This window comes from Dipodomys merriami, unplaced genomic scaffold (assembly GCF_024711535.1).
Source record: "Dipodomys merriami isolate MVZ:Mamm:240054 unplaced genomic scaffold, mDipMer1.0.p SCAF_50, whole genome shotgun sequence".
NCBI classification, from domain to species: Eukaryota; Metazoa; Chordata; class Mammalia; order Rodentia; family Heteromyidae; genus Dipodomys; species Dipodomys merriami.
Window position 1 is genome coordinate 140,121 of NW_027206069.1, and position 18,325 is coordinate 158,445.

General features: G+C 56.5%; 2 protein-coding genes across 9 annotated transcripts in view; both read right to left on the reverse strand.

The window, feature by feature from the left end:
• Positions 1-3,034: 3,034 nt before the first annotated feature.
• On the reverse strand, positions 3,035-13,390 carry Tex22 (testis expressed 22). 2 transcript variants are annotated; one of them, XM_069997764.1, is made up of 3 exons: positions 13,214-13,390; positions 3,516-3,659; positions 3,035-3,315 (listed from the first exon to the last, which is right to left on the reverse strand). In XM_069997764.1, exons 1-3 carry the CDS (start codon positions 13,331-13,333, stop codon positions 3,139-3,141), a joined length of 441 nt encoding a protein of 146 aa, XP_069853865.1. In that variant the 5' UTR covers positions 13,334-13,390; the 3' UTR covers positions 3,035-3,138. The 2 variants fall into 2 exon arrangements, with proteins under 2 accessions (XP_069853865.1, XP_069853866.1); XM_069997765.1 differs by lacking the exon at positions 13,214-13,390 and adding an exon at positions 12,042-12,257.
• A 1,000-nt stretch (positions 13,391-14,390) lies between these two features.
• The window catches only part of Pacs2 (phosphofurin acidic cluster sorting protein 2), a 77,011-nt gene continuing 73,076 nt past the window's right edge, over positions 14,391-18,325 (reverse strand). For 6 of the 7 annotated variants that reach the window (XM_069997420.1, XM_069997417.1, XM_069997416.1 and 3 more), the window contains 2 exons: positions 17,849-17,962; positions 14,391-16,931 (listed from right to left, as the gene is read on the reverse strand). In XM_069997420.1, coding sequence (XP_069853521.1) covers positions 16,813-16,931; positions 17,849-17,962 — 233 coding nt within the window. In that variant the 3' untranslated portion in view covers positions 14,391-16,812. Of the gene's footprint in view, positions 16,932-17,848; positions 17,963-18,325 lie in introns of those variants that run through there. The other variant, XM_069997421.1, reaches the window with a different exon arrangement.

Here is an 18,325-nt window from a genome sequence, read left to right on the forward strand (position 1 = left end):
ACAGAAGTCTTCATAAGAAAAGGGGCAAAAGGTTACACAATCTTGCTGCAAGGTTTCGTTCTTGAATGGTCACCAGCTGGTCGCCTGAAAGGCACTTGTTTCTGGCTTATCTCTAAGAAATATAATGGGTTTCGACGTTTGTCACCATCTCACCATTACCTTATTTCTATAGAGGCCTTAATTATCCCATAAGATTTTTTTTTTTTTTTGTCGGTCGTGGGGCTTGAACTCTGGGCCTGGGCGTTGTCCCTCAGCTCTTCAGCTCAAGGCCAGCGCTCTACCACTTGAGCTACAGCGCCACTTCCGGTTTTCTGGTGGTTTATTGGAGATAGGAGTCTCACGGTCTCTCCTGCCCGGGCTGGCTTTGAACCGCGATCCTCAGATCTCAGCCTCCTGAGTAGCTAGGATTACAGGCGTGAGCCACCAGCGCCCGGCATCCCATAAGATTTTTCCTGTTCCTTCTTTAATAGTAAGGTCACGGAGGCCTAGATCTAGCAAGTCTCTTAGTAAATGAGAGTACCAGGAAGTTCTTTCTCCTAAGTAGTTATCTCAGCAATTGCCATACATTCCTTCTATTCTAGCCGCGCCTACAGCTTCTTGTAAATTTCTTACAATTCCTTCTGCTAGAGTGACTTTGTGAACCCCCCCCCCAATACTTTTACATTTGCTTATAATTTGTCTACTAGCCTCCATAAGAGGGGTTTCAGGGTAGCACTTAACTCTGGTGAGTTAGTCATATTTTTAAGACACTCATCAGATATTGGAGTCGTCAAACACTCTTAAGAAAGAGCTTTGAATAAGGGAACGTTGACAATGAATGAACAGCAGAAACAGTAAAAGATTGATAGGCACTCTTATGAGAAGAAAGACAGAAACACATCTTTTCCCAGGGGTTTTTCCAGCCTTTTCCCAGGAGTAGGCCTCATAGAAGCCCTATTCTCCGAGGTAGACTTCGGTGAAGTCCCAAAACTTGGAGATAGGTTTCTGTAAAGCCCCATTCTCTGAGGTAGACTTCGGTGAAGTCCCAAAACTCAGAGATAGGTCTCGAGGCCCCTATCATGGTCTGATAGATGGTTTCCCATGCTAAGCAGACTCTACTGGGGTCGGCGTGGCAGAGATGTACAAGTCGTTATGTCAAAAAACGAACTTTACAACTTTGGTGGGGGGGACGGGGTGGGGGGAGGATACAAAGGGATGGGAAGGGGAAACAAAGCAGGAGGCTACAATGCTTGATAAGAAATGTGCTCATTATCTTACCCATGTAATTGTAACCCCTCTGTACAGTATTTTCACAATAAAATATATTAAAAAATAAAACACTAAAAACCGCCGGGCGCCAGTGGCTCACGCCTGTAATCCTAGCTACTCGGGAGACTGAGATCTGAGGATCATGGTTCAAAGCCAGCCCGGGCAGGAAAGTCCGTGAGACTCTTATCTCCAATAAACCACTAGAAAACTGGAAGTGGCGCTGTGGTTCAAGTGTTAGAGCACTCGCCTTGAGCTGAAGAGCTGAGGGACAGCGCCCAAGCCCAGAGTTTAAGCCCCAGGATTGACAAAAACAAAAACACTAAAAACAGGGCTCAGAACATTGGCTTAGTGGTAGAGTGGTTGGCTAGCATGTATGAAGCCCTGGGTTCCATTCCTCAATACTACAAAAACAGAAAAAGCCAGAAGTGGCACTATAGCTTAAGTGACAGAATGCTAGCCTTGAGCAAAAGAAGCTCAGGGACAGTGCCCAGGCCCTGAGTTTGAGCCCCAGGACTGGCAAAAAATTAAAATAAATGCACAACCCCCAGTGCCGCAACCACAGTCACGAGGCACCTGTCCTGTCTCCCAGGCTGCCACCCTGTCCCGGGAGGGGCCGGGGAGAGGTGGTGCCCGTCCTGCTGCTGAACACTGGCAGGTAGACCAGGGTCATCTCTGAGCCTCAGCCCCAACACCTCCCAGCTGTGGCCTGTGCTGCTATGAAGGGAAAGTTTCATAGGTTCCCTGTGAAGGGGAGAGGCTAGTCCTCCATGCCCACATCTGGCTGCAGCCACAGGAGATATCCAGGCCGAACCAGAACTGGTTGAAGTCAACCTCCCCTCCAGCCATTCATGAACGTATCAGCGTCCCTTAGAGCCACTCAGAAAGGGAAACACATGGCATGTGCCACTTGTTGGTGGCCAGTGACTTTGCCTCTTGCTGCCAGGCATGGCGCTTAGCCCAGAGCACCCTACCCTCCAGGTCATCAGAGGCCCGAGGAGAGGACGGGACATGATGCCTCAAGTGCCCTGGTCCCACCATACCCCTTCTCCTAGGTATCCTGACAAACACAGAGGATGGGGAAAAGTTACATTCAAGGACTTCCAGAGGGAATGTGGAGTGCTGAGCTGGGTGGTGCAGGAGGACTCTTGGGAGAGACTGGTGCTGACCTTGCAGTTAAGGCAGGCAGGAGCAGAGAATTCAAGTGGGGCCAGGACCCAGGGTCTACTGTGACCAGGTCTGCTTCTCTGCAGCTGAGGCTGGGAAGCAAAGTCCACTCTGACTGTAGGCCTGGTAACCACTTCTCTAGCCAGCCATGCAGCTGTCCGTGACCTCTGTGCCTTTGCCCACTATCGAGTTCTCTACCCAGAACCTCCTGCTGCCGAGGTCCCCTCTGTCTAGTACCTCGTGGAGCCCTTTACCCAGCTGCCCCACCACAGCATAACTTCTGGGCCACGCGTCTATCTGGGCCTTCAAGTGGCTGGACTCAGGCAGTTCACTCCCCCACTAGGGAGGCCCTCCAGGCCCATCCACCTCCTGGAAGCGGGCAAGCGCTGTGCTGCTCCCTAGGCCCTGAGGTCCACGGGGGAGCAGGCCACAAAGCAGGGCCTCAGTGGAGTCCTGCGCTGGGCCCAGCCCCCGGGGGCCTGTCACCGCTTTCTGCTGTCAGGGGCAGGTCCCCAGCGCTGGCTTTCCTGGGATGGGAAAGCTGACCTCCACCTGCCCCTTCCCTCGGAGGCTCCCACCCGCCTGGGGACAGGACGTGCGGAGACAGAGACGGCTGCAAGGCCCCGTTTTCTCTTCTCTTGAAGGAACACAGAGGAAGCGGAGGTGCCACGTCCCCCCAAACACAAACACGGGGCTGGAGATCAGACACCGGGCTGAGCCCGGCTCTCAGGACAGGGGTGACTTCGCGGCCTGGTCCTCCACGGCTGCATTCTGCCACAAGGGCGCGCTCCGGCCCAGGAGGGTGGGGACCGTGCTGGTGGAGTCCGACCTCAGCCGGTGGGGGAGGAGCACGTCCTTGTCCACGTCCTCAGACACCAGGTCGGCCACGATCTGCGTGATGTCCTGCGGGGACCACAGCGTCGGGGCCACGCAAGGAGGGGGCGTGGCCTAGGGAAGAGGCGGGGCGACGCGGGCGTGTCCGGAGCGGGTGGGCGGGGCCCTGGCATGAGACGGGGCAACGTGGGCCGGCCAGGGCCTGGTGGGCGGGGCCCGCGCGGGCCGGGGGCGGGGCCCTGGCCGGGGCTGCCCGTCAGGCTGCGCACCTTGGGCGGGGCGGGGGCGGGGACCCCGTCGGTGGGCCGCCTCTCCCTGGCGCTCAGAGAGGCCAGAGAGGCTTGGCGCCGGCGCTCGTCGATGCTCATGCTCCAGTGGCGGCTCTGGCGGCTCTGCTGCAAAGGCTCGCTCACCTGCGGGGACAGAGGGTCGCGGGCAGCGCCCGGGGTCCGCCCTTCCCAGCCCGTGGCCCGTGGCGCTCCTCCGGGTGGCGAGGGGCCCTGGGCTGGGCCTGCTGCTCCCGGCCGGCGGGCAGCGCCCTGGCCCCGCGTTTCACCCAGCAGTGGAGTCCTTCGGGCTGGAGGGCACTGGGGGGGAGTGGAGGGGCAGGGGTGCAGGCTGCGGGGGGAGGCAGGGGTGCAGGCTGTGTGTGGGGAGGCAGGGGTGCAGGCTGCGGGGGGAGGCAGGGGTGCAGGCTGTGTGTGTGGGGAGGCAGGGGTGCAGGCTGTGTGTGGGGGGAGGCAGGGGTGCAGGCTGTGTGCGGGGGGAGGCAGGGGTGCAGGCTGTGTGGGGGGAGGCAGGGGTGCAGGCTGTGTGGGGGGAGGCAGGGGTGCAGGCTGTGTGTGTGGGGAGGCAGGGGTGCAGGCTGTGTGTGGGGGGAGGCAGGGGTGCAGGCTGTGTGTGGGGGGAGGCAGGGGTGCAGGCTGTGTGCGGGGGGAGGCAGGGGTGCAGGCTGTGTGTGTGGGGAGGCAGGGGTGCAGGCTGTGTGTGGGGGGAGGCAGGGGTGCAGGCTGTGTGTGGGGGGAGGCAGGGATGCAGGCTGTGTGGGGAGGCAGGGGTGCAGGCTGTGTGGGGAGGCAGGGGTGCAGGCTGTGTGTGTGGGGAGGCAGGGGTGCAGGCTGTGTGTGGGGAGACAGGGGTGCAGGCTGTGTGGGGAGGCAGGGGTGCAGGCTGTGTGTGTGGGGAGGCAGGGGTGCAGGCTGTGTGTGTGGGGAGGCAGGGGTGCAGGCTGTGTGTGGGGAGACAGGGGTGCAGGCTGTGTGGGGAGGCAGGGATGCAGGCTGTGGGGGGAGGCAGGGGTGCAGGCTGTGTGGGGGGAGGCAGGGGTGCAGGCTGTGTGTGTGGGGAGGCAGGGGTGCAGGCTGTGTGTGGGGGGAGGCAGGGGTGCAGGCTGTGTGGGGAGGCAGGGATGCAGGCTGTGTGGGGAGGCAGGGATGCAGGCTGTGGGGGGAGGCAGGGGTGCAGGCTGTGTGGGGGGAGGCAGGGGTGCAGGCTGTGTGTGTGGGGAGGCAGGGGTGCAGGCTGTGTGTGTGGGGAGGCAGGGGTGCAGGCTGCGGGGGGAGGCAGGGGTGCAGGCTGTTTGGGGAGGCAGGGGTGCAGGCTGCGGGGGGAGGCAGGGGTGCAGGCTGTTTGGGGAGGCAGGGGTGCAGGCTGCGGGGGGAGGCAGGGGTGCAGGCTGGGGGGGAGACAGGGGTGCAGGCTGCAGGGGGAGAAGTAGAGGCTGCGGGGGGGAGGGGTGCAGGCTGTGGGGGGCAGAGGCAGCGGTGCAGGCCACCCATCCTTATGCCCCTCTCAAGTGACCATGAAGGCTAGGTTCAGCCCACAGGGACAAAATGGCCATGAAGAGATTTTGGAGGGAAAAGAACAGGAATGCGAAGAGCAAAAGCTCAGCCGCTGTGGAAGCGGGGCGGTTGGGGGTCATGGAGTGGAGGGGGTGGCAGCCAGGGGAGGAGGGAGAGGGGGTGGCGGGGAGGGGATGAGGGGGTCATGAGGAAGGGAAGGGAGGAGGGGTCGCGAGGATGGGAGGAGGGGTCATTGGGAGAAGGAGGAGGGGGTTGCGGGGGAGGGGGTTGCGGGGGTGGGAGGAGGGGTCATTGGGAGAAGGAGGAGGGGGTTGCGGGGAGGGGAGGAGGAGAGGGTCATGGAGAGGAGGAGGAGGGGGTTGCCGGGAGGGGAGGAGGAGGAGTTGTCATGGGGAGGAGGAGAAGGGGATAGCAGGGAGGGGAGGAGGAGGAGGAGGGGGTCGCGGGGAGGAGGAGGAGGGGGTCCCGGGCAGGGGAAGAGGGGGAGGAGGTCGCGGGCAAGAGGAGGGGCGCCATGGTAAAGGCAGTGGGGGCAAAGTGCAGGTGAAGGCCGCTTACTCCATCCAGGGAAGGGCTGTGGTGCTCAGACTGAACAGTAGTAGGTCCTCGGCTTAACCCAGCCGTGACTCTGGCCATGGCACCGGCCGTGATTCTGGCCTTGGCGCTGGCCATGACTCTGGCCATGACTCTGGCTGTGACTCTGGCTGTGACTCTGGCCGTGACTCTGGCTGTGGCACAGACCGTGACTCTGGCCGTGGCGCCGGCTGTGGCGCTGGTGGGTGTGCCTCCAAAGGCGCTGGTCCATGCTGGGAGCAGCAGGCGCACAGCCAGGATGCCCCTGGCAGCACCGCTCACACAGTCAGACACCAGACAGGCTTGTGCCTCCGGAGTGTGAGGTCGGAGGACTGCTTAAAGCCAGCCACCACCCAAAGCATGAATGTTCGTGAGACCCTTATCTCCAACGAACCACCAAAAAGCCAGAGTGGAGCTGTGGCTCAAGTGGTATAGCACCAACCTTGAGCAAAAGAGCTCAGCTCAGGGATAGCACCCAGGCTGAGTTCAAGCCCCAGGACAGGTGCATGTGTATGTATGGGGGGGGCTGTGCGGGTATGCAGGCACACAGGTGCACATGCACGCACGCACACACACACACACACACACACACACACACACACACACACACACACACACACACACACACACACACACACACACACACACACACACACACACCATCCAAAAAGCAAAATGAAGCATGGGAACAGCCCATGTTCATGGAGGAGATCATCCAAGTGTGATCCATCTGTTCTATGGAACTTTTTTTTTTTTTTTTTGGCTGGTCCTGGGGCTTGAACTCAGGGCCTGGGCACTGTGCCTGACATTCTCTTGCTCAAGGCTAGCCCTCTACCACTTGAGCCACAACGTCACTTTTAGCTTTCTCTGTTAATGTGGTACTGAGGAATGAAACCCAGGGCTTCATGCATTTGAGGCAAGCACTCTATCACTGAGCCACCTTCCCAGCCCACTATGGAACATTTTTGAACCTTAAAAAGGAAGGCACAAAAGCCGGGCACCGGTGGCTCACACCTGAAATCCTAGCTACTCAGGAGGCTGAGATCTGAGGATCACTGTTCAAAGCCAACCCAGGCAGGAAAGTCGTGAAACTCTTATCTCCAATAAACCACCAGAAAACCGGAAGTGGCACTGTAGCTCAAGTGGTAGAGCGCTAGCCTTGAGCTGAAGAGCTGAGGGACAGCGCTCAGGCCCAGAGTTCAAGCCCCACAACCAACAAAAAAAAAAAAAAAAAAAAAGAAAAGAAAAGAAAAGAAAAGAAAAAAAAGAAAAAGAAAAACAAAAGGAAGGCACAAGCTAGACACTGGTGGCTCACACCTGTAATCCTAGCTATTTAGGAGGCTGAGAGCTGAGGATCACACTTCAAAGCCAGTCCAGTAGGAAAGTCCATGAGACTCTTTTTTTTCTTTTTCTTTTTGCTTATGTGTTGCTGGGGAATCGAACCCAGGGCCTCATGCATGCAAGGCAAGCACTCTACCACTGAGCCACCTTCCCAGCCCTCCATGAGACTCTTATATCCAATTTAACTCCCAAAAAAAGCCAAGTGAAAGTGCAAACCCTGAGTTTAAGTCAGTACCAGCAAAATAAAAAAGGAAATCTTACATGCTGTAACATGAACGAACACTATGGGTGAACTTATTTCAGTGGAATAAGCCAACCACTAAATGCTTGAAGATGAGCCCAAATGTATAAGGTCCCTAGAATCATCAAACTAATTGATATAGTGGTTAACAGGAACAGGGAGGGAGAAGGGAGCTACTTAACTGGGTAGTTTCAGGCTCACAAGATGGAAAAGTCTTGGAAGTATGTTTCACAACCATGTGAAAACACTCAACATTACTAAACAAAAAGCTTAAAAACAATTAGGGGAGGCCAGGCACCGATGGCTCACACCTATAATCCTAGCTACTCAGGAGGCTGAGACCTGAGGATCACAGTTCAAAGGTAGCTTAGGCAGGAAAGACCGTGAGACACTCATCTCCAATAAACCACCAGAAAATCAGAAGTGGCACTGTAGCTCAAGAGCCTTGAGCTGAAGAGCTGAGGGACAGCACCCAGGCCCAGAGTTCAAGCCCCACAACCAAAAAACCAGACAAACCCCAAACAAACAAACAAACAAAAAACAGGGGGCTGGGAAGGTGGCTCAGTGGCAGAGTATTTGCCTAGCATGAATGAAACCCTGGGTACCACATAAACAGAAAAAGCTGGAAGTGGTGCTGTGGTTCAAGTGGTAGAGCACTAGCCTTGAGCAAAAGAAACTCAGGGACAGTGCCCTGTACTGAGTCCAAGCCCCAGGATTGGCAAAACATAAAATAAAATAAACCACAAACAAAAACAATTAGGAGGCATGTAATCCCAGCAATGTGGAAGGCTAGGTAGAATGAGATATTCTGGGTCTGACCCAGGCAAAAAGCCTGGCCCCCTGTCTGAAAAAGCAAAGAACTGGCTCAAGTGGTAGAGCACCTGCCTAGAAAGCTTGAGGAGCTTGGATCAACTCTCTGTAATGGGGAAAGGATGAGGGATGGAGTATAGCTCATAGTTCAGTGGTAAAGGTGTGTACCGTGTGCATGAAGGTCTAGGTTTAATGACCTCAGAAGAAGAAAGTGGAGGTTTGACAGTTCTGCAGTGAAGGAAGGCAATGGGGAAGAGACACCAGGAGACCACCTGCAGTCAAGTACCTAGAGCAGGCACTGCCCTGAACGCCCAGAGGGGGCCACACTGAGGCGTCCACAAGAATGGCATCAAGTAGGGCTTCAGGATGGAGTTCTCATGAATGACATCAGCACTCTTAGACAGGGAACCCAAGGAACGAATTCACCCCCTCCCATCACAGGGGGACACAGCAGGAAGATGGCTGGCTGATGTCCGTGAATCAGAAAGCAGGCCAACTCCACACTGAATCCGTCAGGATGTTAACCTTGCACTTTCAGCCTCCAGGATCATGGGAAACATGTTTATATGCCATCCAGTATGTGATGTATTTTTCAGCTGCCCAAACTAATGACGACAGATCAATGTTTTTGATACCTTCAGACCTCTGATCCCAAGACTCTGAGACAACACATTTCTATAAATCTGAAAAAAAAAAAAAGTGTAGTCCCTAGGTCCCCTTCACTTTTCCCCAGACGTTCCTCTCTAGGGAAAGCAACCAGCCCTAAAGTAAAGGCCTATTGAAAAAAACCATCAGAAGCCTTCCTGATTATGAATGCCAGTGAAGCCACCTACTCAAGATGCCCTCTGACACACAGGTCTGGATCACCAGTGTCTGTGCAATCTCTGAAATGGAGAATTTGAAACAGCTCGTGGAAGATGAGAGAAACTCAAGCAAGAGGTCACAGGAGCCAAAGAATTTAGGCTCTTGCCATCACTGCTGTTCTCGAATGTGGCATGTGCTCCTGTGAAACAGGAGCAGAGGTGGAGGACAGAACGGAGCTCTTAGAGATTCAAAATGCAACTTGGCAGAGTAAAAACCTCAGATGGAAGTATGGTGCAGTGCTGCTCCAACACTTTTTTTTTTTTTTTTGTCGGTCTGGTGCTATCCCTTAGCTCTTCAACTCAAGGCTAGGGCTCTATCACTTGAGCCATAGTGCCACTTCTGGCTTTTTCTGGTTATGTGGTGCTGAGGAATTGAACCCAGGGCCTCATGTATGCAAGGGAAGCATTTACCACTGAACCACCTTCCCAGTCTTGCTCCAACTCTTTTTTTTTTTTTTAGGGGTACGGTCGTGGGGCCTGAACTCTGGGCCTGGGCGCTGTCCCTCAGCTCTTCAGCTCAAGGCTAGCACTCTACCACTTGAGCCACAGCACCACTTCCGGCTTTTTTTTTCTGCTTATGTGGTGCTGAGGAATCAAACCCAGGGCCTCATGCATGCAAGGCAAGCGCTCTACCACTGAGCCACCTTCCCAGCCCCTGCTCTAACCCTTAACCCCGTTCATGTGGTTTGAATTGTGATCCTCAGATCTCAGCCTCCTAAGTAGCTAGGGTTAAAGGCATAAGCTACCAATGCCCTGAGCAACTCTTATTTCCAATAAACTACTCAGGAAGTCAGAAGTGGCATTGTGGCTGAAGTGCTGAAGTGGCTAGCCTTACACAAAAGAAACTTAGGGACAGTGCCCAGGCCTTGAATTCAAGCTCCAAAATTGGGTGGGGGGTGGGGGAACTGGAGGACTAGAGGCATGTCTCAAGTGGTACAGCACATGCACAACCTTGAGATGGTCCTGATTTCAAACCCCAACACACATACATCCAACAGACACATATGTGTAGTAATGTTATTTTATTTTATTTTTTGCCAGTCCTGGGCCTTGAACTCAGGGCCTGGGCACTGTCCCTGAACGTCTCTGTGCTCAAGGCTAGCACACTCTTCTCCTTGAGCCACAGAACCACTAAGTCACATTCCCAGCTCCAGTAGTGTTATCCGTCCGACCAAATCCCAAATTCAAAGGAAGCTTGCCGAGTTTGACAAAATTCAATGTGATCTGATAGGAAGCTGCTTACAGACCATCACCCTTATTTAAGAATATTCTTGAGATCACGCCCCCTCATTCACACACACACATTGTTGGGTTTGGCTTTCAGTCCACTCTAATGACATCTTTCTTTCAGCTGGAACATTTAGTCCATTCATTTGCCCAATTAGAAGACCTCACAGCAGTTTTGTGTCACCCTGTCTTGTGCTATTTGTCTTATTTTCTGTCATGTCATTAAAAAGAAATTTTTTCTTGGCCTTGCTCTGTCACTTCTTATCCCACCCCCTCCCTTTTAGGACACAGTTCTTGCTCATCACATGTGCTAATCAGTCAACTGTGGACAAGCATCTCCAAGCTACTCTCAAATAACCCCTGAGCTTACAACTCCAACAGGGTTCCCAACGCAGCCCAAGGTTCAAGCTCCACAACCAACATTAAAAATAAAACGGCGGGCTGGGAAGGTGGCTCCGTGGTAGAGTGCTTGCCTTGCATGCATGAGGCCCCGGGTTTGATTCCTCAGCACCAATAAGCAGAAAAAGCCAGAACTGGCGCTGTGGCTCAAGTGGCAGGGTGTTACTAGCCTTGAGCTGAAGAGCTGGGGGAGAGCACCCAGGCCCAGAGTTCAGGCCCCAGGACCAACAAAAAATAAATATATTTGTATATGGTAGTGAAAAGTGCAGATTCGGTTTTAAAGGTGTCATAGTTTCAGTGGCTAGAGAGAACAAAATTCGTCCTACTGCATTTTCTGCCTGGTTATTTTAGCATATGAAATTAGTGAGTTACTCATGCCTATGTATTTTTTAATTGGCCTATATAGATTATTTAAAGTAGGCTATATTGCTGTGAATAGTGCATAATTTCACTTTCCCTATGTGCGTATGTGTGCGTGTGTGTGTGTGTGTGTGTGTGTGTGTGTGTGTATGTGTGTGTATATAAATCAGTATGAGGATTGGTGTTCAGGGCTTTGAGCCATGTCTGCCCATTGCTGCACTGATTACTTAATTTTTTTTTTGTGTGGTACTGGGAATTGAATTCAGTGCCTCAGGCTTGCAAGGTAAGTGCTCTACCACTTGAGCCATAACTCCACCCCCTTTTTGCATTGGTTATTATTTATTATTTTTTTTGCTGTTACTGGGGCTTGAACTCAGGACCTGGGTACTATCCCTAAGCTTTCTGGTTAAGGCTAGTGCTGTACCAGTTAAACCACACCTCCATTTCTGTGTGTTGTGTTGTGTGTGTATTTAATTGAATAGTCTCATGACTTTCTTACCCAAGCTTGGCTTTGAACCAAGATCCTCAGATCTCAGCCTCCTTGGCCTTGCTAGGACTGCAGACATGAGCCCCCAGTGCCCAACTTCATGCCTAGTCTTGTCTCTGCTGCCATTTTACTTAGAACCTTCTGCATTCATGTTGGCCAGACTGGAAGCACAGGACTGTGGCTGGCTCTCCACCTGCTGTCCCCAGATGCCTTGAGACTCCCTGCTATGGTGGGTTCCTTGGACCCTGGCCTCAGCCCAAGGGTGCTGTCTTCTGGAAGCACTTGTTTGGCACCATGTATGACACTGTGGGCCCTTGCAAGAACAACAAATAATGGCTCTAGGGGCTTGGGCTGAGAGAGGAGGAGTGAAAAATTCATGTCAGCCAGCCAGGGGCTCTATAGGAAGCAATGCCTGAGACCTGAACAAATGGCAGTGAGAAGAGCTGGAGAAGAGTGTCCACCAAGGGACCACCTACAGGACAGGCAGAGGGAGCAGTGTGGGCACCTTCAGAGCTATAGACAGCAGGGTTGAAGAGCAGTGGAGGGAAGGGATGCGAGAACTTCACACAGGAGCCAACTCCAAAGAGGTGTGGCAGAAATAAATGGCTCCCTTGTCCCTAACCTAGGACTTACTATGGATCCAATGTGTCCTCTTGGCCCTGACCTTCAGCCATAGAGTGCCTTCCCCTCACCTGTCTAGGATGGAAGCTATGCATTTGCTTTTCTTCTTCCTCCTTCTCCTCCTCCTCTTCCTCCTCCCTCTTTCTCTTCTTTTTCTGTTGATGTTGTTGGTTGTGGGGCTTGAACTCTGGGCCTGGGCTAGCCTCAGCTCAAGGCTAGTGCTGTACTTGAGCCTCAGAGCCACCACTGGCTTTCTGGTGGTTTATTGGAAATAAGAGTCTCACAGACTTTCCTGCCTGGGCTGGCTTTGAACCATGATCCTCAGATCTCAGCCTCTTGAGTAGCTAGGATGACAGGTGTGAGCAACTGGCACCTGACTTCTGCTTCCCTTCCTTAGAAAAACTCTCACAACAAGCAACATTTCTGTGTGCTTACAGTTGACACTGCTCATCATGAGATGGCCTCACGAAAGCGGCTGCAGGGCCCCCAGTGCCTGCTCTTGTAGCACCAGGCAGGCCCTAGAGGGCACAGAGCAGCTGTGCAGGCAGCTCTACCAGCCTCTTCATTTGCTTTTCGTTTTGTTTTGTTTTAGCCCAGGCTGGCTTGGAACTCACAATCCTGCCTGGTGCTGGTTATTTGCCACCACCACATCCTGCTTTGTTAACACCTGTGTCCTCAGAAGCACCCATCAGACACAGACACACGAGCGCATGGCTTAAGGGTTCCCCATGTGGCGCTGGATGCACAAGCAGCAGGGGTCAGAGCACTGCCAGCATCAGGGAGCCCCTCCCACCCTGCACTGGTCTCCTGGCAGGGGAGCCCACCCAGGCAGCTCCGTTCCCTCGGCCCCAGGAGCACCCCTCGGCCTGCACGTGCCTGTGCCTCTCGTGTGCTCTGCGGTGGCCAGGGATGCGGTCAGGGCAGAGCTGCTGTGGACATTTAGGTGATGGTGCCTATTGGTTGGGAAGGCGCTGTCCCTAACCTGGGGGCCTTACTCCCCCAGTCATTCAGGGATGGGTGCACTCCCTGGGACAGTGGAGAAGGCTTACGCAGGCTGTCCAGACCCCTCCCTGCTCTCAGGCCACATCTCCATGGTGCCCAGAGGAGGAGAGGGACGTAAGGCCGCCCTGGGGCCGAGCCGGGAGGGTGGGGAAAGCAGGGTCTCTTCAGCCTTCCCTGTGTCTCACGAGGGCCCTTCTCGGTGCCTCCCCCAGTCAGTCCCCGGGGCGGGTCCTCCGCTTACCCAGTCCTGTGTCTGCAGTTCCTGCCGGTTGCTCTGCGGGTCCAGCGGGCCTGCGGACCCGCCTGGTGGGGAAGCTAACTGTGAGGTCTTCTTCTGGGGGAGGGACTTCCTGTGGTCCATCACTGCCCTCGGGAGGCCCAGGCCTGGAGTGCGGGGAGCCCGGCTCCACCCTGCCGACTGTGACCTCACCCCGCGCGGCCCCACGTGCCGGCCCCGTGACCTCACCCCGCGCGGCCCCACGTGCCGGCCCCGTGACCTCACCCCGCGCGGCCCTCACGGAGGCGCCGGCCCGGTGACCTCACCCCGCGCGGCCGCACATGTCGGCCCCGTGACCTCACCCCGCGCCGCCCCACGTGCCGGCCCGGTGACCTCACCCCGCGCGGCCGCACGTGCCGGCCCCGTGACCTCACCCCGCGCGGCCGCACGTGCCGGCCCCGTGACCTCACCCCGCGCGGCCCCACATGAGCCCCGTGACCTCACCCCGCGCGGCCCCACATGAGCCCCGTGACCTCACCCCGCGCGGCCCTCACGGAGGCGCCGCCCCGTGACCTCATCCCGCGCGGCCCCGTCACGGAGGCGCTGGGTGGGGCGTGGCCTCACCCCACGCGGCCCTCACGGAGGCGCCGGGGCCGTGACCTCACCCCGCGCGGCCGCACGTGCCGGCCGTGACCTCACCCCGCGCGGCCCCACGTGCCGGCCGTGACCTCACCCCGCGCGGCCCCACGTGCCGGCCCCGTGACCTCACCCCGTGCGGCCCTCACGGAGGTGCGGGTGGGGGGGGCATGACCTCACCCCGCGCGGCCCTCACGGAGGCGCCGGGGCCGTGACCTCACCCCGCGCGGCCCCACGTGTCGGCCCCGTGACCTCACCCCGCGCGGCCCTCACGGAGGCGCCGGGGCCGTGACCTCACCCCGCGCGGCCCCACGTGTCGGCCCCGTGACCTCACCCCGCGCGGCCCTCACGGAGGCGCCGGGGCCGTGACCTCACCCCGCGCGGCCCTCACGGAGGCGCCGGGGCCGTGACCTCACCCCGCGCGGCCGCACGTGCCGGCCCCGTGACCTCACCCCGCGCGGCCCTCACGGAGGCGCCGGGGCCGTGACCCCCCTCCCCCGTCCCCGCCCCTCCGGACCCCGCGGGGCCGAGGCCTGAGGCCCGAGGAAGGACAGCAGAGGCCGGCGGAGTGCCCTCGGTTTATTAGTGTCGCGTCAGCACCGTAAAGTCGTCCACAGGGCCGCGGCCGACCAGCGTCTGCTCGGAAAAGCTATTTACACGAGTCCCGCTTCCACTGAAGCCGGACGGGACTAGCAACACACACACCCTGGAGGCCGCCGTCGGCGGGCCGGCTCCGGGAGGAAGCGGCGGACGTTCTCGGGAGGACGGAGGCTGGAGGCGGTCAGGTCTTCCAAGGTGGACGACAGTGGAAGGGGGGACCGCTGCAGGGAGGTGCGGCTGGCCCGGCCCGCCTGCCGAGTGGGGACGGCGCCCGAGGGAAGGCGGGTCTCCTCGGGCACGGGTGTGCTGGAGTCTGCCCACACTACGGAGCCAGCAGGCCAGGCCAGAGGAGCCCGGCGATGCCCACTGCCCAGTGGCTGGGCAGTGCTGAGCCTTTAGGACAGGGGCGACCTCAGGGCACGCACGCCTCACGCACTCCCCACGGTCCCCAGCTGCTACACTGGCCATCAGATGGCTTTGGCTTCCAGTTGTCCTTCTAGGGGGGGACAAAGTGCTTTTCCACAAATCCTCAAAACAGCTCCATGAGGTAGGCAGGGGAAACGTGACCATCCCTCTTTAAAAACTGATGGGGAAACTGAGGCACAGAGGGGTGACTGTAGCCCAGGTGTCTTGACAGCACCACCCCCAGGCACAGGGCATGCTGTGACGGTGGCTACGTGATGTTCAATTGCTAGGCTGTGCGGGCAAAGCCCAGGGCCAGCTGCTGGACAGAGGTTCTGCCCGTGCCCTCCCCTTGTGTGTGTGCAAGGCCAGTGAGATGTGTGTGCAGGAGGGAAGTCTCCAGGAAAGAGGCTGCTGGTAGCCAGGAACTGAGCTAGCTCCCTGTTGTCTTGACTCTAGAGAGCCATGTCAGATCCTTCTTACCAAGGCCCAGGTTTTATAGCGGCCAGATCGGATCAGCTCAGCCCTGCCCCCCATTCCTCAGTACAGTTCAGCTGTGCCCTTCATCTGGCATTCTATTCAGGCCACCCAGGGATCTAGAGCCAACCCAAGATTCCAGCCCCAACCCCAGGGTCCTCACTCTGGAAAAACAAGCCCTATCTATTCATCTACCTGGGAGGAGGGGAGCAGGCATTAATGCAGGTAGATCTCAGTAAGAAAAACGGGCCACCTCGCACCTCAGAAAGCGGGGACTCCTTTGTGACTTGGCTTGGCCTGCATTTGGCAGTCTGAGCATAGCCTTGTGCAGCTCTTGATCTTAGGACACTGGCTCAGAACTTCCCTGTGGGGTATACCAGAGTCCCTGGGAGAGTTACTGCCACCAAGGGAATGGAAGCCAGGTGGGGACTCCAGGGTGTGGGCCTTGCTGGGAGGAGGATGGGTCTCGATGCAGCTCAGCATACCCTCTCTGGCAGAGGGCAGGGCTGCCACCCAGGAGGAAGCCCAGGGCTGGCGTGTGGCTTGCTCCCAGAGGCTTGGCCTGGAGGGGTCTCGGCTCCGTGGCCTGCCTGGCTTCCGCACTCAGGCCAGCCTGCTCTAGCTCTCATTGGCCATCTTGTTGCTGTAGGCACCATATACATATTTGGCTCTCTGTATCAGTTCACCATGTGGCCAGTTCTGGGTGCTCCTGTCTAGCAGGCGGGGTAGGGGGTGGGAGGGCACAGCAGATGGGACTTCAGGGAGACCCCAGCTTCACTTCCTGTTTTCCAGTCCAGACTCGAGGACATTTGCAGGGACTACACAGGGCTGTGCAGACGAGTCTGGGGCAGCAAGATAAACAGAAGACTAACAGTGCCTTAGCAACCAGAGCAGAGAGCAATGCGGGGGGTGGGGGGGGGTTCCACTGGCTCAGCCCAGCCTCGAGGGGACTTCATGAGAGCAACATGTTTGGCAGCTACATCGGTAGTTATATGTCTTTGAGAGCATTAGAAAGATCTACTGTAAAACTGGCTGGACGGAGCCAGGGTGGGAGTGGGGTATCATCCCACACAAGGGGCAGAACATGCCCATGGTCTTCAGCCTCCAGTCACCAAGCTCCACAGCCTGTGCCTACCAAGGGCTCCCCGAGGAAGTAGCATCCTTGCTTCCAGGTAGGACAGGATTCAAAGGCAAGAACCCTTCTTCTTGCAGGCTCTAGGGGCTCCTGAGACCAGAATGCACTTACTTCCCTCAGCTCTCCAGCCTCTCACTCAGCCAGACTTTCTGGTTAATAAGCAGAGCAGTTACTAGGCACCCATCAGAGAGCTACCTGTCCCTCAGTTTCCAGGCTCTGAGCACATTCATACTTAAGACTGTTTCTTTGTGTTTTAAGGGTCTGTCTCTGTAGTAAACAAGTGTTAACAGAAATGCAGCTGCCCCTCCAACAACGGCCACCAAGGGCAGGACAGTTTCCCCCACTGTCCTGTGCTGGCCCTCCATGGGTGGAGCTAGAAGGTGGCCTTGGAGTGTCCGAAGATGCAGATGGGGAAGTGCTTCACGTGTGAGGACCACTGGGCAGCCAGCTGGAAGAACTTGACATCGCTGCATTCCACGCCATCGATGAGGACTGTGGGAGAGGGCTGCCTGATCACCTGCCCACCCGGGGCTTCCCGAGGACCCACCCAGGAAGGAAGCCCCACTCACAAGCCTTTTCTTCCCTCTGCCCTCCCAGACGCAGGCCATCACAGGCCGGTCTCCCAGGGTAGCACACAAGAATGTATAAGCCTGGCCTACACATCATCCACATTACATCCTTCTCAGGTGTGAGACATGGCAGGCCCCATTAAAAATGCCTCCACTTAGATGTCCAAATGCCAATCGATGGCTCATACCTCTAACCCAGCTACTCAAGAGGCTGAGATCTGAGAATCTTGATGCAAAGCCAGCCTAGGCAGGAACATCTGTGAGACTTATCTCGAATTAACTAACAAAAAAGCTGGAAGTGGAGCTGTGGCTCAAAAAAACTCAGGCCCTAGGACCAGCACCAAAACAACAATCACTTGGAAATCACCATGGGAAGACCAGGGTGACCAAATGCTGCACCTCAGGACCTGGACTAACAAAGCTAAACCCTGAGCTCTGTACTCTGCACACCCTTCATGGGACACTTTGAAATATACATGTCCATCTTAAAAACTCAAAGGAGACTGCTCAAGTGATAGGGCAACAGCTGAGCAAGCAAGTCAGACAAGCACAAGGCTGATTCCTTATCAGCCAAAAAAATAAACAGGATAAACAAACTCAGGACGAAAAAGTTACTTGATTTTGAAAAGCTGCTAGATGCATGCAAGAGACTAATCGGAATGTGTTCTGAGCATGAATTATACAACATGCCCTTCACAGCAAAACAGAACTGATCGCTCTTCTGGGTCTGAAAAGCCATCTCGATCCATTCCACCCCTGGTTTGCATAGAACCAGGTGGGACTCTGGGTCACAGACTGTCCCTAGGCACACCACAGCCCCTACCCCGCCACCGAGCTCACCCCGCAGCATGTTCTGCTGGTGCTTGGCTGTGCAGATCAGGCGGCTGATGCCCTCGATGCACTGGCTTTTGGACTCCACATCCCTGTCCTTCGTTTTCTTAGGCAAAAACATCACTGGGAGGAAAAGGGTCGTGCTATGGTCCCGCTGCTGCTTCAGGGCCAGGCTAAGCTGGAGCCCCATAGTAAGCAGGGTAGGAAGGCAGCACTTGGAGGGAAGAGGGCTCAGCTGGCCCAGCCCTCAGCCCCCGGCTCACCAGGGGTGGCAGCTTCTTGCTGTGGCCACAGACAGCACCTTTCTGTCTGCCCAGAGGCTCTCCGCTTGGGGGCCAGAAGCCGCTCAGCCCCTCCAGGCTTAGGGGCTGCTGCTCTCTGAGCACATCTGACCAGCCCCCCTTTGAGGTCAGCCATAGGCCAGTTTATTGGGAACTGGCTGGGGGTGGCACTCCCGACCCCAGCCGTGACCACGGCTGCCCCTCT